Genomic DNA, 21,975 nt, shown 5'->3' on the forward strand with positions numbered 1-21,975 from the left:
TTTTTTACTTTTGTTCCTTATTTTTTTCTTTGTACATTCTTTCCTTGTACAAAATGACTAATATGGAAGTGTTTTTGCGTAATTTCACACATATAATCTATATTTGATTACTTGCTATCTCAGGAGGGAGGAGGGGAAAGGGGACTGAATAGAATCTGAAACTCAAAACTTTCTTTTTCCAAAAACATGCAAAGAAAGTTTTCAACATTCACCTTTGCAAAATCTTGTGTTCTAAATTTTTTTCCCTCTCCCAAAGACAACAAGCAATCTGATATAGGGTAAAAATGTGCAGTTCTTCTAAACATTTCCAATATTCATCATACTGCACAAGAAAAATCAGATCAAAAGGGAAAAAACACAAGTATGAAAAAAATAAGCAAATAAACAACAACAACAAAAGGTGAAAATATTATGCATTAATCCACATTCAGTATGCATAGGTTTCTCTCTGGATATGGATGATACTTTTCATCACAAGTGGATGTGATGGAAATTGGAAATGCCTAGTTGAGAAGAGCAAAGTTAATCACAGTTGATCATAATATAATCTTATTGTTATTGTATACAATGTTCTCCAGTTCTACTCTTTTCACTTGGGATCAATTCTTGTAAGTCTTTCCAGGCTTTTCTGAAATCAGCCTGCTCATCATTTTTTTTTAAACAGTTTTTTTTCATAATATTCCATAACATTCATATACTATAATTTATTCAGACATCCCTCACCTGATGGGCATCCACTCAACTTCAAGTATCTCGCCACTACAAAAAGGGCTGCTACAAACATGTTTGCACATATGGGTCCTTTTCCCTCTTTTATGATCCCTTTGGGATATAAACCCTGTAAAAACACTGCTGGATCAAAGGGTATACATAATTTTATAGCCCTTTGGGCATAAGAACTCAAAATTTTAAATAAAAATGTTTTTTGAAAAAAGAAGCAGCCCCATGAAAGAAGTCCAAAATATTTATGGATCACAAGAACTATCAAAATTAATTTTCCAGAAAGAAAATCCCTATATTTATGTTCAAAAGAGATAAGGAGAGAGAGAAACAGAGAGAGAGAGAGAGAGAGAGAGAGAGAGAGAGAGAGAGAGAGAGAGAGAGATGAGTCTACATTAAGCATTTCTGCATTCAAAGATTTCCTCATCCATTAAAGAAAGCAATGAGAGAGTAACCAAAAAAAAACTTTGTAAGTAAAAATATAGCTTTTTAAACTCACACTTTTCTATTTACAATAACCCTGAGACATCTACTTACAGTACCCCGCCCCAGTTTTCTTACCTCCTAATCCCATCCTCTTTTCAAATGAATATGAAATATTGTAGACACCATTCTCCTTTAGCTTGGAAATTTTTTTCTTTTAAAAAGTTAGCATTTTGATAATAGTTAACTTTGCATTAGTTCATATACATCCTTCCACATTTGGCAAAGGATGGGGCTACAAAACAAAGCACCCAAACTTAGATATGGGCAGTATATGGATCTGTCTTGAATAAATGTACAAATCTGTTGGATTGCAAGGAGATACAATGAATAGAGTCAGGAAGATTCATCTTCCTAAGTTCAAATCTGGCCTGAAACATTTATTAGCATTGAGACTCTGGGAAACTCATTTGACCTCTGTTTGCCTCAGTTTCCTCATCTGTAAAATATAGTAAAGTATCTCACAAAGTTGCTATGAGGATCAAATGTAAAAAGCACTTAACACAGCATTTAGCACATAATATGTACTATATAAATACTTATTTATCCCTTTCTGTTTCATTATTTTGTTTTCTTTATTTACTTAATAAAAACAGTTAACCTAATCTTCAAATCACCTATTATTTTGTCCAAGGAAGAAATGTGTGTTGCCATTTTTGGTCATGATAAAGAGAGGAAAGCAGAGAGTCTCTAGTGGTTGGATGTGGTATGGCCCTATAAGACCAGACCAGCTCTGGATCCTGGGGGAGAACAAGAGCTAGAGGCCCACAGTAAGAATCCAAGATGCTCAAAAGCAAGAATAGCCAGAAGAAAGTTGGAGACTCCATTTCCAGACTGTGTCCCTAACAAAGTCCCCAAGACAAATCTCTGACAGAGCTCAGTTATGCCCAATGGATATATTTTTCACTGAAATTAACTCTACTTTTACCCCACTCTTTTGGATATATGGAAACCAACAGCTGTCCACCCTTTAGAATGGTCTTGTGCCAAGTTAAACAGTCTTGCCTCCATTGTCCATAAAGCCATATTCTGTAACATCTTGGAAAAATCTCTATTATCGGATATCTCGGGAACTCTATCCTACTATATTGAACAGACTAGTAATGGAACTGTCCCAGGAATCTGGAAGGCTCATTTATTTCATAATATATGGCTTGCTTGTGAAACGATCAGAACCCTGCTAGACTAGAAAACAAACATTCACATAGGGCGTTTCCCACATCTCTGAGTAAAGATGATAGTTTGGCAAACTCAGCCTAGACTGGTCTAACAATTGCATAGAATTTCATTTTTTTTAAAGGGAATTAGTTTCTTGAACATTTAGGAGAAAATTAATTTGCTTGTTTTATTAAAAAAAAATTAACCAAACAATAACTAAAGAAAAGACTAAGAAATAATATGACACAAGGAAGGAATTGTATTATATTTCTAAAGGAACAGATTTAAAATTTTTCCCAAAGGAGTAACACAATTTTTAAAAGTAAGAAATTGATCCAGATAGGAAAATTCATATTGATCATGTATAACCTATATCAGATTGTTTGCTGTCTTGGGAAGGGGAGAGATAAGGGAGGGAGAAAAAATTTTGGAAACTAAATCTTAGAAAAATGAATATTGAAAACTATCTTTCCATGTAAATTAGAAAAATAAAATACTATTAAACTCAGGGAATTCATATTATTCATTTCATGGGATTACTGATCTAGAAGTGGTAGAAGACCATGAAACTCAGTTATCTTAAAAATACCCAGGGTATTGTACAGACAGATTTTGAACTCTTACTCTCTAGATTCAGTGTTCTTTTTGCTGTGATAAGATATGCTAAATCTCGAAGAAGGAACTAAAATAGAGAAACTGGTCCTTTTCTTCTGCTCTGAGTATAGTATTAGGTTCCAAGGAGAAGATATCTTTAATATCTTTCATAATACCCTTACCACTGATTTCATTTTTTCACTAGTTTTTTTCATTTCAATTGACTAGACAAAGACTAACATTTTCATTACCCTTATAAGCTGTCCCTTAGGTATGTCATAAAGATGAATGAATCACATAATGGCAGAGATGGAAGGGGCCTAGAATATTTCCTGGAATGTTTTAGTACTACACCTCCAATAAATGGCTAGTCAGACTCTTGACGTGGGATTAACCAATTTCGATTTGCAAAATCCAGAGAGGATGGTGATAATAATAACAGCTATATTTGTAAAATATTTTAATATTTGAAAAGCACTTTACAGATATGATTTCATTAATTTGTCATAAAAACCATGTGAATTAACTATAGAAATGAAGTGCTTCCTTTATCCCATTCCAGTTTTGGACAGTCCTATTTATTGTGAAATGGTTTTTTTTCCCCTTAAAAACTAAAAGTTGAAGATGGACAGCCATGCATATAATTTCTTATATGCTTTCTTGAAATGAAAATTTATTGTGACATATTTTGAATCCTCCCTAGTGTTCTGCTAGATATGTGAAAATATTTTTTTCTTTTTTATTTTCCTTTTCTGTCATTCTTTTCTGTTTTTTCTTATTTTGTATTCTTATTTTATATTTTAAATAACTATTAAAAAAAGGGAAAAAAAGTCTAAAGATTGTCTCTAACTCAGGATCACAGAAGTACACTAGAAAGGACAACATTGCCATTCATTTAGCTCGACATCCATACTGACCTTAGTCCTGCTCACTTAGCCAAGCAAAACATTTTACACTTTTAAATCATAGTTTCACAAGCAAAAATAAAAATTACTATGCCAAAAAATTGCCTCCCTTGATTAGATATACACCCTTCTTCTTCCCTGTCTTTTTTCCTTCCTCTTCTGATGTGTAGTCAAAAAGACCTGGATTAAAATGTGACCTTACTTACTTACTAGTTGTTCGACATCAGGTAAGTCATTTAACCTCAGTTTCCTCATCTGTAAAAAGGGAATTATAACAGCACCTATCTCTCAGGGTTGTTGTATGGATAAAATGAAGTAATCTTTGTGAGACTTTTGCAAACCTTAAAGTGTTACATAAATTATTATTGTCAATCCACTCCCATATAGTCACTATCCCAATAAGTTTTTAGACCAAAGAGTTCCTCCTTGGCTACCACTCCCCTAAGAATGTGGTTTTCCTCCCTTAGAATATAAGATTTTTTTAGAGGGGGTGCTATCTATTTTTGCATTTGCATGCCCAGTTATAGTTATATTACTAACGAAGTGCTCCCTTTATCCCATTCCATTTTTGGACAGTCCTATTTATTAGGAAGTATTTTTTTTTCCTTAAAAACTGAAAGTTGAACATGGACAGCCATGCATATAATTTCTTGTATGTTTTTTTGAAATGAAAATTTATTGTTACATATTTTGAATCCTCCCTGGTGTTCTGCTAGATATGTGAAAAATAAGTACATAAATTTTTTTTATTCATTCCTTCTTCCTCTGCTTATCTACATGTAGCAATTTTGTCTTTGCTTAAAATGTGATTTCCATGTGTTGTGTATAAGCACCCACCAGATGAAAAGCACTCCTTTATATATGTAAAAATCTGGACAATGTTACAAAGCACTTTTGTATGCATTATTTCATTGGACCCACCAAACACAACCCTATGATAAAGGAATTTGGACATTCTTTTTATTTCCTGTTTTACAGCTAAGCAAGCTACAATTCAGAGGTCAGTGTCTTGCCTTATAATGCTAGAAGTCAATGGCAGGATTAATACTCAAAAACTCAGTCCTTCTAACTTCCAGTCTAGTCATTTCCATAATTCCTTCTATAATTAGTTATTTCTTTGGTCAAATGCATCTTCCTAAACATGTTTAACCCCCTTGCACATCTCCTATTCAATAAACTTCAACAGCTCCTCCAAGACCAAATAAAAAAAATCCTTTAAAGAAAGCCCTTTTTAAAAAATCCTTCCTAATCTGATCCCTTCCTGCCTTTCTGTCCTCTTGATGAATAAGACTCCAGCAAAAATCAGGTCCTTGGTAGTCAGATGGGCCATCCAGAAAAGCACTGAGAGGCGAGGGCCTTTGTTGAATTTAAGTATCTGTAAAGGGGCCTAAGTTGAAATGGGCCGTAGGTGGCCAAGCTACTCTCCCAGACCAGCTGGGAGAAACACAGACAGGATTATCTTGTCCTTAAGTAGGTTTTTGCATTGCAACCCTGAGGTTATTCCTTGACCACATAAATCATTACCACTACCCTCCCCCTCCTTAGGTTACTAATTCTTTAGGAACTTACCCGTCTTTGGGCTTCAAGGATTCATTAGAAATTTAGCTTACCTAATCGCAACTTCCTCCTAGTTAACTGAGTTCCACCAGGGAACTCACCCTTCCTTTTCTCTAGTTAAGGATTAAATCCTTTTTGGAACTTAGCCCATCCATAATAAAAAAAATATTTGCCCCTAGAGTTAGAGATGGGCTAAACCTACAAATTCTTTTGAGACAAGTCGAGCCACTGGCCTGAAACTCCAATATATTTTGGGGGTTTGACACCTACATCCCATCTACCTCATTTACCTCCAGGTAGTCTTCCTTCTGGACACCGAGCTGCACCTTGTAGGAGATATTCCATCTGCAAACTAAGAGCATTTTCTCTTGCTGTTCCCCACACCTGAAATTCTCTCTTTCATCTCTGTCTCCCAACTAAGCTGGCTTTCTTCAAGTATCAGTTAAAATCCTACCTTCTACAAAAAGCCTTTCCCTAACCCCCTTAATGCTAATGACTTCCCTCCAAAATGATTTAGTCTTTGATTCTTCTCCAATCCCATTTGTACATAATTGTTTGCATCTGGCCTCCCCCAACAGACAATGAATGAGCTCCTTGAGAGCAAAAATGATTTTCGTCTTTTTTGTTTTGTTTTGTTTCTCCACTGCTTAGCAAATAATAGGTATATCATAAATAGTTTTTGACTTGACTTATAATTATTATTTTTAATTTTTAAAATGTAATTAATTTAATTTACATTTTAATTGAATTTAATACATTTAAATAATATACTATATATTAATTATAATTTAATTAATTTAATCAGCACCATTATTTCACGTAATTAGGAACTGATCATTCCTCATTTATTCCCTTCTCTTCTTTCCATTTCTCTATAAGGTAAGAAACCTCAACTTTCCTGAATCCAGGGCACATAGACAGAAAACAATTGAGAAGGATTTCTGGTGAGAAGCTGCACAAGGAGCACAAAAACTTCTAGAAGATGGTGGCAATGAGGAAGGCCAGTTGTTGGCAGTGGGTGGAAGCCACAGCTGCCATGATACCTGCTAGGAGAGTCTGAGGCAAGACAGGAACTAAAAAAAAAAAAAAAAAATCTGGAAAAACATGATTGCAATGGGAAATAGGCAAAATGGCTAAGAGCCAGAATATGTTAACAGCAAATGCTATGGCAGAGGGAGTGTTGGCCCAAAAGGGTGGGACAAGGGAGTTGCAATTACTACTGTACTGGGCCCAGTACTCACATAACAAAGCTCTGTAACCACCAGGCTTTTCTTTCTGGTTATATTTGTCTTTTTTTTTTAGGGGACTACAACAAAATAGGTTCTGGGGAAAGAGGTACAAGAAATAGTACTTATCAGGAAATTGAAATTAATTCGTTATTTTCTTGTTAAGAAACACAAGTTCGAGTTTCCTTATTTGTTTTTGGTAAAGCCTTAAAAAAAAAAAAACTGCTTTAAGTTCAAAATCATTCTAAACTGTTGCTTGTATAAGGGAAAAAGCTAAAAACAAAATTGCTTATATTATTCCCTTAGAAATACCAGAAGAACAGGCAATCATGAGTCACAGAAATCATGGAAAGTAGGACTCCAAAATTAATAGATTGGGTCTACAGAGAGAGGACTATGGGAAAAAACATAGTATTTTCATTCTTTTTTTGTTGTTTACTTGCATTTTATTTTCGTTCTCATTTTTTCCTTTTTGATTTCATTTTTCTTGTGCAGCATAACTGTGGAAATATCTATAGAAGAATTACACATGTTTAACATATATTGTATTACTTGCCCTCTAAGGAGGGGATGAGGGGAAGGGAAGGAAAAAATTTAGAACTTAAGATTTTGTAAAGGTGACTGTTGAAAATTATCCATGCATATGTTTTGAAAATAAAAAGCTTTAATTAAAAAGGAAAAGAAAATAGAACCAGCAAATGGTCTATAACAGAGGTATCATACTAGTGTCTATTTAGGGAAAAACTCCCAAGTGTGGCTCCAATGAGATTAGAATATAATTGAGAAATGTATACTGAAAGAAATAAAAAGGCAATAAAACACAGATAATATTAATATGTGGCTTTCTAAGTCAATACATGGCCTACAGAGATCTGATTTTATTTGAATCTGACACCATGAGTCTGTAGTTTACATCAATATCCTGCTGCATCAGTGAAATTATATGATTAACCTACTTTAGGAAGATATACTTCCGCATCTATCCTGTATTGAGAATGTTCCTAATCTTTTTTTTTTTTTAATCTATGAGTATCACTTCAATCTGTTTAATGCTGCATTTCAACATTTTGAATAGAATCCAAAAATCTTATCTCAAACATATCAAGCACACAGCAGATGCTGGTTCCTGCTCACTCATTTCCTTGAAGAACTTAAGGACTGCAAGTTCTCTCTCTAGTGACTCATGCTTTTATTCAACAATAATATTCAGAAAAGACCAGGTGATCCACTAGTACCCAAGTAGTTTATCTAGGTATGATCAGGGATCCATCATAAGAAAAGAACTGATTGTAATATTTCATAGCATTTTAGCATTTAAAAAATATATTTAGTAATAATGGAAATCAATGTTATCTTTGAATCAACAAGTTATTTTTAAGCAAAAGTAAAATAATACTATTTAGTGACCTCACATATTATATTGCTTATTTCTTCTCTAGACTATCTTTCTTTGGGAAGATGTTATTATTACCATCCTCTCACAATCTGCACATGAATGTTTTCTATTCACTGAACATATATGTTCCTTAAGAATCTAGTAAACCAAAGCCCCTAACTTCTGGGAAAAGAATTCATTATTTGATAAAAACTGCTGGGATAACTGGAAATTAGTATGGCAGAAATTAGGCATGGACCCACACCTAACACCATATACCAAGATAAGATCAAAATGGGTCCATGACCTAGGCATAAAGAACGAGATTATAAATAAATTAGAGGAACATAGAATAGTTTATCTCTCAGACTTGTGGAGGAGAAAGAAATTTGTGACCAAAGATGAACTAGAGACCATTACTGATCACAAAATAGAAAATTTTGATTACATCAAATTAAAAAGCCTTTGTACAAACAAAACTAATGCAAACAAGATTAGAAGGGAAGCAACAAACTGGGAAAACATCTTCACAGTTAAAGGTTCTGATAAAGGCCTCATTTCTAAAATATATAGAGAACTGACTCAAATTTATAAGAAATCAAGCCATTCTCCAATTGATAAATGGTCAAAGGATATGAACAGACAATTTTCAGAGGATGAAATTGAAACTATTACCACTCATATGAAAGAGTGTTCCAAATCATTATTGATCAGAGAAATGCAAATTAAGACAACTCTGAGATACCACTACACACCTGTCAGATTGGCTAAGATGACAGGAAAAAATAATGATGAATGTTGGAGGGGATGCGGGAAAACTGGGACACTAATGCATTGTTGGTGGAGTTGTGAACAAATCCAACCATTCTGGAGAGCAATCTGGAATTATGCCCAAAAAATTATCAAATTGTGCATACCCTTTGATCCAGCAGTGTTTCTATTGGGCTTATATCCCAAAGAAATACTAAAGAAGGGAAAGGGACCTGTATGTGCCAAAATGTTTGTAGCAGCCCTGTTTGTAGTGGCCAGAAACTGGAAAATGAATGGATGCCCATCAATTGGAGAATGGCTGGGTAAATTGTGGTATATGAATGTTATGGAATATTATTGTTCTGTAAGAAATGACCAGCAGGATGAATACAGAGAGGACTGGCAAGACTTACATGAACTGATGCTAAGTGAAATGAGCAGAACCAGGAGATCATTATACACTTCGACAACGATATTGTATGAGGACATATTTTGATGGAAGTGGATTTCTTTGACAAAGAGACCTAACTAAGTTTCAATTGATAAATGACGGACAAAAGCAGCTACATCCAAAGAACGAACACTGGGAAACGAATGTGAACTATCTGCATTTTTGTTTTTCTTCCCGGGTTATTTATACCTTCTGAATCCAATTCTCCCTATGCAACAAGAGAACTGTTCGGTTCTGCAAACATATATTGTATCTAGGATATACTGCAACATAACCAACATATAAAGGACTGCTTGCCATCTAGGGGAGGGGGTGGAGGGAGGGAGGGGGAAAAAAAATCGGAAAAGAAACGAGTGCAAGGAATAATGTTGTCATTATAAAGTAATCATTAAATAAAAAATTAAAAATTTAAAAAAAAAAAAAAAAGAATCTAGTAAAGATATGGCCATCAACATTGTGGTACATGAATGTCATGAATGAGATACAAGAATCCCCCCCCCCTTTTTCCCAAAGTGAAGCACATATACATAACATATACAGTCAAAATGGATAGATATGTTGGTTAGTTTTGATAAATTGATTTCCCCCGCTCTATATTTTCTTTATTTTAAGGAATGGCTCTTTAAAGTAATGAAGTGAGAGGATCCCCTGAAAAATGAAGGAATTGTACAAAGGCCATTAACAAAAAAAAATTTTTTTAAAGAAAGTTTATATAAAACTGCATCAGGGATTATCAGGATAAGTGAACACATGATTCCAGCTCTTATGGTCTAGTAGACAAGATGACATGGGTAAAAGATTATTAAAAAGCATTGTGAGATTAGTGCCATTGAGAGAAGTACAATCTTCCCCATTATTTTAAGAAGGCCTCCAGGGACTTTATTAGTTTGTCAAAGGAATCCATGATACAAAAAAAAATAAAAAATTTCTGCTTTAAATCTATATTCTCTTTGGGGAAATGACCCAAAATACAAACGATGAGGAGATTCTTTCCTCAAGAGATGTCTGCTGCTGGTGGTTTGGAATCTGAGCTCAGAAACCACACTGGCTATCATCCTATCCTGCTCCTTCCTTCCTTAAGTCTAGGCTGATATAGTACTGATTTAAAACAAGCCAAAGCTGATTCCCTGTTTGGACCAAAGTGGTTTCAAATTAATCACCTCATCTAAAGAGAAGACAAAACATTAAAGTCCCTAAAAATTCAGTCACAAATATGTTTCTTTTTCCTGATTCATTTCCAATGAAAAGGAGAATACTTTTCAAGTTTTTAGTATAGATTCCCTCATCATTATATAGAAGAGCTTAAGAGAAGTCCTTTAAGTAATCATACACATCTACTTTTTAAGGTTATAAGGGGGAAGAGAGGAGTACTGGTTTTGGTGTTCAGCAATTTTTTTCATGATTCCATTAGGAGTTTTCTTTTTTCCTCCCTAAATTTATTTATTTATTTTTCTCAATAGTCCTTTATGTTTCCAAATAAAGATCATTTTTAACAATCATTTAGTAAGACTTCGTATAATTTTTCTCCCTCTCTCAAGACAGCAATCAATCCACTATAAATTAAACATGTACTATCCTTTTAATCATATTTCCATATTTCTTATGTTATGCAAGAAAAATCAGACCAAAAGGGCAAAAAAAAGCCCACAAGAAAAAAAAAACAAAAAAAAGGTGAGAATATTTTCAGTCTCCATTGTTCTTTCCCTGGATGTTCATGGCATTTTCCCTCCTAAGTCTATTGGAATTGCCTTGAATTGCTGCATTGTTGAGAAGAGCCAAGTCCATCAAAGTTGATGATCTTGTTACAATGTACAATGTTCTCCTGGTTCTGCACTTCCCTTAGCATCAGTTCATGTAAGACTAGGTCTTTCTGAAATCAGTCTGTTCATGATTTCTTATAGAACAATAATATTCTATAACCTTTATATACTATAATTTATTTAGCCATTCCCCAACTAATAGCCGTCCACTCAATTTACAATTCCTTATTACCACAAAAAGCTGGCTCAAACAGTTTTGCACATGTGGGTCCTTTCCCCTTTTTTGTGAGCCCTTTGAGATACAGACCCATTAGAGACATTGCTGGATCAAAGAATGTGCACAGTTTGGTAGCCCTTTGGGCATAGTTCATCTGGGGTTTTCTTGGTTTACTGGAATGGTTTGCCATTTCTTTCTCCAGCTCATTTTACAGATGAATAAACTGAGGCAAAAAGAATTAAGTTATGTGTCCAGGGTCACACAGTAAGTATTTGAGGCCAGATTTCAAGAAAATGAGTCTTTTCAACTCTAGGCCTATAGACAGACTTTTTTGATATTTTAGTCAATTTTGCTGAACTGCTTATTATTCTTTTTAAATTCATTATAAATGATCACTCTCTGAAGGGGGATTCATTGGGAAATGTCAGTGATTATAAAAACAAATTATCTTTTAAAATATCAAGAAATAGCAATTTACCTACTCAACATAAAAAAATAGTTTGTATTTGTCACCTAAAGAGGAATGCTTTTCATAGGTTCATAGGTCTAGAGCTGAAATGAACCTTAGACATCTAAAACTCTCATTTTACAGATATGAAAACTTAGACCCAAAAAAGTTAAGATGCTAGTTCAAGGTAACACAGTTTAGTAAATAACACTAGAATTTGAATTAAAATCCTGTAGATTGTAAGCATGGGACTCTTTCCACCTTCTTACTGGCTTGATTTCCATTTAATATGTAGATTTATTCATCTTCATTAGGGAAGGTAGGGGGCTTTGTAGAACTCGGTTGCAACTACTACATTTTTCTCAAGTTTCTCATCAATGAATTATGAAAAAAAGTGGTTTCTTCTTCACTGTTTTTTTTAGTCTCTACTTTTAAAAGACTATTTTCTAAAATTAGAATATAATTTTCTATTTAAAAATATCATCTAAAATAAAATTATATCAACAGTCATATAAGAGAGAAAATGTGGAATGGTGCTTACAACACTAGATTCATAGTCCTGAGTTCAAATTTAAATTCTATATAACCTTGATTAGAAGCCATTTAATTCTCGGAGTCTCCAAATGTGGGAGTTGAAGTAAATTATTTCAAGGCCCCCTCTAGTTCTTGGACCTACAAACCTAAAATAATGTGGTGACAAATTTCAACTTGGAAATTTTTTCCCATATTTTTGGAACATGTTCAATCTTGAATACTGATTAATATCCCAGTCACCACAATGGTTATTGAAAGTTACATTGTAGACTAGTGAATTCCAAGAAAGAAACTTCGAGGAATTTATTTTTAAAAAACAATTCAATCCAACACTTTTCAATAAAACAGTGAAAGGCAAGTACAGAAATTTTTCTGAACACTATATCATAATATTCATATGCAATAGTACCACTGCTAATTTTCTTTTCAAAGGAGCAGATGGGAATTGTGATTGCGAACTTCCAGACCCTTTGTAACTAGCAGGGCTTGGCTTCCTTTTTGGGTCAGTAGTTTTTAGATCATTATCTGTCTTATGTAAGTAGAAAAGGAAAAGAACTAGAGGAAAAATAAAAATCAGGATGTTATTTAAAGGGAAATGGGTGAGCCACATTTTCCTATACAATACTGAGAGAATGTAAAGATGCATCTGTATCTAAGTATTTCCAAATGTGTTTATTCTACAGGAATCTCCAATAATTTTTATTCTACCTTTCACCTCTCCACTGAATTCTTATACTGATAAAGATATCATGGAATGCCATATGCAACAGGGCATATAAGCAATATATTAGTCAACAACTGAATTCACACATATGTACCACATACTGTAAACATATTTACATTTTAGTATAGAAATCTCAGAGTAGCACACTCCTTTATTTTAAAACCTCAATATCATCCTCAGGCTAAAATACATGATATTATATTCCCTCTTAGTTTATCCAGGGTATTAGAATCCAATTTTAAATTCATAAGTGCTATCCTAAGGTCATTCAAACCTAAATCCATATTTATATGGTCTTTTCATTATAGCTATAGCAACTCTGCATGCCTATTCATTACCAAACATCTATGATTATTTAATATATAAGAAATAAATAACTATGATACAGGCAGCCATATGACTGAATTCAGAGGTTTTGCCTAGTAGATCTGCAATTTCATATTCAATCATCTTTTTTTTTTTGGTATTGTTATGGAAATGTTTGTTTTGTTCTGTGAATTGAAAATAAAATAAATCTGTAATAAACAAATAAATAAAAAGGGCAAAAAAATCATAACCAACAATCTCTTCAATTCACAGCAATGCAAGCAAGAGAAAAGATATCATTTCATTAACAGGCCCTTCCAAAAAAAAAAGATATAATATTTGAGACCAGTGGTCTGACACAGAGGAGAATATTCTGTGTCTTGGAGAGCAAATCAAAAGTTAAAAATCCTGGATGCTACATTCAGTTTTGATCAGAATTTTCCATGTCAACTGACAATTCAACTTGTATAATTTGTTCTATGTTCAGTCTATCAGAAAAAAAGGGTATCTCTGCCCTCTGGGATATTTAAGTTCCTCCTGAAAAAAAAAAAAGTTCTTAAGTGAGAACTGCTACATATTATGAAATCAAATTTTTTTTGATTTTTTACTTGATTTTGATTTTACTTGAAAACTTGAGGGTCATTGGATCATATATTTAAAGTTGTCAAGGAATTTAACAATCCTCTCAAACAACTCCATCAATTTACAAATGGGCTAAAATGAGGTCCAGACAGTTTAAATGAATCACCTGATGTCCTACCAGTAAGTAGTACCAGGAAATCAAACCGCGACTGCTGGCTGCAAATTTTCTCCCTCCCCATGTTTGTTAATTATTGTGCCATCTCTTTTGATATGATCTCTTTTACTTCAGAAAATATCTAAATATATAACAATATAGTCTTATTCAACAATACTCTTATCAGATGTTCTCTATATGGAAATCTCCATTAAAGTTAGAACAAAAACAATTGATGCTCATGCTGATGACTTTCCTTCTGAATCAAATAAGAAGGAAAACTGTATTTATTATAAATTTGATAGTGATCAAATCAATCAGCACAAAATTACAAGGAATTATTTTGTGGCTATGTATCACACAAGGCAAGATAAAACATGGATAGTCTTTTGTGAACTCTCAGATTTTAAGGAGGTTAAGGTATAGTTGGGATACAAAATCAAAACATGTGAAACTATTAGATAGGAATTATAATAAGGAATAAGAATAGAAAAGATAATATGAATAAGATAGGAAAGAATATAAATTACTATAAATTTGGTGATGTGGAAGATAAATGATTAAGCTCAAAGGAAATGTAAAAATGTTTTCCCTTCTAATCTTATCTGCATTAGCTTTGTTTGTACAAAACCTTTTAAATTTAATTTAATCAAAGTGATCTATTTTGTGATCAATAATGATCTCTAGTTCTTTTTTCAATACAAATTCCTTCCTCCACAGGTCTGAGAGGTAAACATCCTATGTTCTTCTAATTTATTTATAATATCATTCTTTATGTCTAGATCATGAATCCATTTCAACCTTATCTTGGTATATGGTGTTAGGTGTGGGTCAGTGCCTAGTTTCTGCCATATTAGTTTCCAATTTTCCCAGCAGTTTTGTCAAATAGTGAGTTCTCATCCCAAAAGCTGGGGCCTTTGGGTTCGTCATTAACTGTTTTGTCCTGTGAACCTAACCTTTTCTACTGATCAACTCGTCGATTTTTTAGCCAGTACCAAATGTTTTTGGTGATGGCTGCTTTATAATATAGTTTTAAATCTGGTACAGCAAGGCCACCTTCATTGGCATTTTTTTTCATTAATTCCCTTGAAATTCTTGACCTTTTGTTCTTCCAGATGAATTTTGTTGTTATTTTTTCTAGGTCAGTAAAATAGTTTCTTGGGAGTTTTGTTTCTTTCTCAGATTTTTTTTTCCTCTTCCTTCTTGATCCAATTTTTCTTGTGCAGCAAGATAACTGTATAAATATGTATACATATATTGGATTTAACATATATTATAACATATTTAACATGTTAACATATATTGTAACATATTTAACATCTAGGGGATGGGGTGGGGGGAAGGAGGGGAAAATTTGGAACAGAAGATTTTGTAAGGGTCAATGTTATAAAATTATCCATTCATATGTTTGTAAATAAAAAACTTTAATTAAAAAAAAAACAAAGGAGATGAAGAAATTAATGGAATAGTATTTAGAGACATGGAATAAGGAAGGTATTCCAGGCCCTAGATCTAGGGAACCAACATGAGTGATGGCGGGTCTCACTAGAGTGATAATGAATATAGCATAAATGAGAGTGTTTACTTTTAAGGGTTCTGGCCTTTTTTCAATGCTAATCAGAAGTTCTCCAGACTAGGGAGCTCTGTCTTTAGGATTTCAAGAATCCTGCCCCAGGACTTTCTCCAGCTAAAAAATACCCTGAAAGCTATCTCTCACTTTCTTTAGTCTCTAGGGCATTCTCCAACTCTGAGGAACCTGGGATAAAATCCCTCTATCTGTTAGTGCCTTCTAGAGACTGGCCACCTGTTTCCTTCTAAGATTCCATTAGGTACACCATGAACACTTGCTCTTTATCAAGAGAGGCCCTGTACAATTCAATCAAGTTCCTTTCTCACTAGACTTAAGTCCAACCATTAATACTTTGCCTAGACGTATTCCTGAAGGGTTAGCACCCTTTGATCCTCCTCAAATTCTTCCTTTTCATGATTCTTAAGCCCTGCCTACCAAGATGCAAACCCCCATAGCTCATCCCTAACTCACTATCCCCTTAACTATCCACCTTGCCCTCTCCAATGTTCAACTTTAAATCTTCTCAATTCCTTTGCTGTACCTTCTCTGAAGCTCCTGATTCATAATTTAAAATGTTTCTTTCATCTTAAAATTCTGTTTCTCACTCTATCCTCCAGCACAAACCTTTCTCCAGATAAAACTGCTTGCTTCCTGAGGCAGCCATTCTAGATTTGCTTTCACTTTCACTCATAATAATCCCTCTAAAAAACTCATTTTCATAGTGGATGACCCTGAATATTCTCCATTCCTGTTTATCCTTCCATCCTCTTCACTAAGAAACCCACTCCCCACCAACTCTTGCCTCCATACTAAGGGACTTCAACATCAGTAATGATATACCTTCAAATACCCTAAATTTCCATTTCAAGACCCTTCCTGAATCAATCCACCTGCATCATTCTCTACTCTCAGATCACTCACCTTCTTGTTCTATCACTGATCCAGACCCTGGATTCCTCCAAACATCTGCTTCTTTGTTCTTATTCAAGTGCTGCTGCATGTTTGGAGAAAATGCACCAGAGAAAATCACAAACCACTACAAATATATACACTATCTTATCTTACTGGACTGGAGAACTCCAGAAACAGGATTGAAAGAAGCCAGAGCCTTTGAACTCTCTCATTTATAATCCCTTATAGTTAGTTACCTTTAGTGATGACTCATGATGGTTCCTTAGGTCTGGACCATATAGCATGAGAGTTATTTTTTCCTAATGAATTAGCCACTAAAGGAGTAGAAAATTCATTAGGAAAGAATGATTTCCATGCACCTGCATCATTTGTTGAGAACCTCACGTTATATCTAACTAAAAAAAATTGAGGTCATTCAATGAAAAAGTTCCCTTCTTTCCTCCTCAAATACACTTTTTGCAAGAGACCTTTCCTGTACCCTTAATTTCCAGTGCCTGAGATTACCTAATTTACTTTGTATATATCATGTGTATATGTAGTTCTTTATATGTTGACTTTCCCACTAGAAAGAGATCTCTTTGAGGACAAAGTGTGTTTTTACCTTATTCTACAGCTATAGTATGCACTTAGTAATATATATATATATATGTATGTATGTATATATGTTACTAATTTTTTAAAAAATAAGCTATACATATATTTCATCATCAATTTCAATGTCATCATCATCATTAGTATCAAAGTATCAATAAAATTCTTTGTCAATAAAAATATTTGGCTGATCCTAGCACTCCATTCCTTAATAAGAGAATTAATTTATAAATGTTCTGAAAAATATAAAAAAAACTTCCCCCTTTCTCTTTTTTTTTTTAGTGTGCATTACTTTATCTGTCAATTAAAAAGTTGTGAAGCATTTTTCCTGTTCCCCTTTTATCCTTTCCTACTATAAGATATTTTTTTCACACAAATCCTCATATAACTAGATAAACGACAATCTTAAAGCATACCTTATGAGCAAGATAGGTTGTCTCCATTTAAAGTCCAACCAGATTAATTGAAAGTCTACAGTAATGAGAACTAACTGAAGTCCTATTCATCCCTCATTAAACATACATATCATTCTTTCCTTGAACTATATTTCTTCCTCCTAAATTGATACCTTAATTTAATAATTAAGCATATTTGCAGAGATAATATGTATATATTTTTACAGCATCTAGCATCTGTTTAATAAATGAAAATTTAATTCATCACAGTTGAATTAGCCCCAATCATGCATACAATAGCAAGCAGCTTGAGGCCAAGGTAGATACAAAAGCCTCCTGACCCTTTAAGGTTCAGGGCTCAGTCCATTTCCTTTTCTATTTTAAGTAAATTGGAGTTCTTTGACCCATCGCTAAAATTAAAATGAAAAAAAAATCACTTCTAAAATTAAAACAAAAAAAATCATCTCAAGTAAAAGCAGTTGGCTGAAGAAGCTGGTTCTATCTTGCTAAATATTCTGTCAGCTCAGCTGCTTTAATTATTTTGACAATTTAGTTAAGACTGCAGGGGATTAATTGATGTTTTGAAAGATACAGGCCCTCATGGATGTGAGCAGATCACAACCTCTCTACATTTCCTCATCATGAACTATCCTTTTTCACATTAAGAAAATGTATTTTTCCATAAAGAGAAACAGGTGAGGCATTCTGAAGCCATCCTGCCTCTACTACATATTGTGTGACCAGGGACATCACAAAATGTCTCAATTCTTCTGACAACTCTCTAAAACTATAGGTTGAAGAGAGGATGCCCATCTCTATTCATAAAAATCAATTTTTTTCCCCAGGAAATAATCTACACCAATGAAATCCCATGACCAGGCCCTATATCCTCAATGGAGACTCAATCTAATACAATGGAAGACTTTCTTTAATGGACAGAGACCCCATTACATACTGGTTCTTTTTCTTTTTGTCAAACATATCCCCACTGATGTTAATTATGCTACTTTTTCCACACAAATTGCCATTCGTTATATGAAACATTTGTCAACATGATATCTTGCAGAACACTTTGCACTTTGTAGGGAATTTAAAAATTTGAGAGACATGAATGGACAAATAAGCATTACATATATATTTTTCCCCCCACTGCTTTTTAGCTTTTTTCTCTAATATTAATTCTTCCAAATTCATGCTTCATAGACACAGTAGCATCCATGACAAAACAAGAAGCTTCTAATTAAATACTAAGTTAAAATCACTGAGAAAATCAGACACCTTTGAGATATATAGAAATATTCATGAAACCCCTGAAACCATCCTCTGCCTTAATAAAACCACATTTGAAATTATTATGGCTTAAAAAGGGACAATATGGTGTCTTGGATAGATAGTTAACCTTGGAACCGGGAAGTCCTACCTTTGAAATACTAGGAAAATTATGTAACCTCTCAATGCTCTAGGCAAATCTAAAATATTAGATTGCAAAGAAAATATAAAACTGCATTGGTAAAGGGAGTTTCCTCAACAAGGGAGTTTTCTACTTTAGTGAAACCCTAGGGCCAGACCTTATTCTCTATTTTACAATAGAAAACTCAGGTTGAAAACTATACTCCCTCATTTTGATGAAAATTAGGAAAATCAGAAAAACAACTCTGTCAACCCACCCATTTTTAATGAGTGAAGGTGGAGGGTTGGAATTTCTGCCAGAGCTATACAGATTACCCAACATCTTCAGAAGAATACTTAATATGTAAAATGCACAAAGGTGTTTTTCATGTAATTTTAGCCAATTAGTTCTGCTATTTCGTTAACAGCTGGATCCCAAGTCTCTGAAGTTAAAGATGATATTAAATGTGTTTTATTTATTCTTCTTGTTTCTTAAATATGTGTATCACAATCCCTTCACAAAAGGAACTTGGTGTTCTGGATTTGCAAAATTAAAATGGTTTCTAAAGAATTCATTTTACTGAGATATAAAAACACACACTCTAAGGCCAGTCATGTTCAGTGAACCTGGAGATAACCTTTGCCTTCCACAAAGGCCTCAACAGGAAAAATATGTCAACATTTAGTATAATTTGTAGTAGTCTGTTTTGACTGTGCAAATATAACACAAACCTTGCCAAATTTACTGGCAAAAGACCTGTACTTTTTGAGCTTTTCACTTGTTTTCTTTTTGCTATGTGCTGTTATTTTGTGAGGTAGTTGGTTTTAAAAACATCCCAGTTCATATTTGTACCACTAGAAACAGTTCTCTGACAGAGCTTTCCCATTAACAGTGAATCATGTTCTGAAAGATTTTTTTTCCTACCCCAGGAAAGAGATAAACTTCTTTAAATACTTTAATTCTATATCGAGGCAAAATAAGATTATGTTCTTTATTATTATTATTATTAAACATTCTAATCTCTAGTTCATTAAAAATATGCTTCTAAAATTGCTTAAAACCCATTAAGGACTCAGTATTTCACATTGGAACTTAAAAGTAGCATTTCCCAGATTTTTTCTATGAATTTAGAGGGGGGGGATTTAGCAAGCTATTTAATCTATCCACCTCCATGTAATTTTATATATGAGAAAATTGTGCCTCAGAGGCAAGTGCTCAAGATGACACAAGTGAGTGACAGAGAGAAAGGAGGATTTAAACCAGATTCTCTCACTCCAAAGTCAGTGATCTTTGCACACTGCTACTTCATTTTATTTGTTCATAATTCTATGTTTGCCATACTAATAAAATTAGCAAAGCCATCCCCATGACTGCCGTTTTCTTTTTATCATGGCTAAAAGTCTTAAAAAGGGAACAAAAAATCCAATACCAAACATACACTTGGTAGAAAGAAGTTAAATTAAATCCTGAATTAAAAGGCAAGAAATGTCTCTGTATTCTGACCAATTGTTCCTAAAGACCAATCACTTGATAGCAAAAATAAAAAGTTACCTGGAAGTCATCATAAGGAAAAAGCAGCATTTCACGTAAACCATCATTCAGGATTTGAGTCTTCTTCTGGACAATAACATTTTCATAGTCAAGTGGCTCAATTAGCTTTGGTTTTGCCTAGAAAAGAAACAAAACAGAACAGCTTGCTTAAGCACCTGGAGTTTCTTAAGTAAGAACAATTCATTAAATTGTGCAAAATATACAATCTGCACATTATTCTTTCAAGAGGAAAATAAATTCCTAAAAACCCCATAATTCTTTGTTTGCATGCATAATCCATGAGTAGGAAAACATTAAAATGAATAGTAGATACTCATATTTTAAAAGGAAAATATATAATCTTTTTTGTGTGTGTGAAAATGAAAAGTTTATTATGGCAATTTCAGGACCAGATCAATGCTACCAGAAATTACAGAAAGCTTATCTCTAAGGAATCCAGACAATAAATAATGCAGATGACACAAAGAAATGATAGAAAATGTGCAACACATTACTATACACTTCAAAAATTTAGTAACTATTGACTCCCAGGAAAGATTATCACGAGTGACCAGAATGATCACTAGTAGTTTGCTATCTTTCATGAAATGACAGATGACAAATCCCTATCAATTCTATCTCTACATCTTTTTCCCCCTTTTATTTATTCAAATGTCTATAATCTAGTTCATGCCTTCACTGCCTCCCCTCTCCCTCTTTGCTTCCTACTTCTCCTTTCTCCTTCATGAAGCGGGCAAATTCTAATCACAGATTTGTCTTAGATCACAGACATACTTAGAGATTGAATGTTAGAGATGTTATATATCTCACCAGAAAATATATAATCTAAAGAGAACTTGAATCTTGATGATATTCATTCATGTTTTACATATACCATAAACTTAAAAGTAAAAAAGGAGCTCAAAAGCACAAACATAAATATATTTTATTTATTTAACTTCTGAATCAGTTCTCATATATAAATACATTAATCTGTATTTCCATTATTATTTCCACCATACTATAGATCCTATCTTGTTAAACTATGGTTGGCAACCTCACAAAGGGTCTTGTAATTGAAGGTGAGGATTGCAGAAATATGATTTATATTTATATGATATTATGAAATATGACTCAGTAAATACCTAGAGTCATGTAAAAAATTCTCAGGCAAAAAGGGGTAATAAGTGGGGAAAAGTTTAAGATGTAGTGCTGTAGACCCTGACAACCATCCTCTTGAACTGATAAAGGACTCAGGTTTTCCTATTCTTCTTATCCTCCTTCTAAACTATCTTTCATGTACTCATTAAATAATCTTTCACAAGATTTCAAAACAAGTGAAAGATTATATTAAGGTAGAAGAAGACTGGAAAAGTACAAAAATTCCAGGTTATGAAGTCGTTCAAAGCCTTCCACAACCTTACTCCCATACCTTTTCAGCTCTATCTCTCATTCTTTCCATTTGTATAGGAGAAGCAATATAAAGGATGTCATCAGGAAAATATATGACAAGAAAATAAATGGACTAGTTATGTAACCAGAGCTAGGGAGAATATACGCACAGGCTGAGTGTTTCACTGGTTCCCAAGTAATGTCAAGAAAATGACAGGACTCCCTTGCAAGAGGGCAAACCTCCCTAAGCA

At 33.6% G+C, this 21,975-nt stretch overlaps 1 protein-coding gene across 14 annotated transcripts in view; it reads right to left on the reverse strand.

Moving 5' to 3' along the window:
* DOCK9 (dedicator of cytokinesis 9) overlaps positions 1 to 21,975 on the reverse strand; it is a 341,819-nt gene that overhangs the window by 165,357 nt on the left and 154,487 nt on the right. For all 14 annotated transcript variants that reach the window (XM_051984046.1, XM_051984058.1, XM_051984056.1 and 11 more), the window contains exon 2: positions 20,354 to 20,470. In XM_051984046.1, coding sequence (XP_051840006.1) covers positions 20,354 to 20,470 — 117 coding nt within the window. The remainder of the gene's footprint in view (positions 1 to 20,353; positions 20,471 to 21,975) is intronic.

The sequence above is a fragment of the Antechinus flavipes genome, chromosome 3 (genome assembly GCF_016432865.1).
Source record: "Antechinus flavipes isolate AdamAnt ecotype Samford, QLD, Australia chromosome 3, AdamAnt_v2, whole genome shotgun sequence".
NCBI classification, from domain to species: domain Eukaryota; kingdom Metazoa; phylum Chordata; class Mammalia; order Dasyuromorphia; family Dasyuridae; genus Antechinus; species Antechinus flavipes.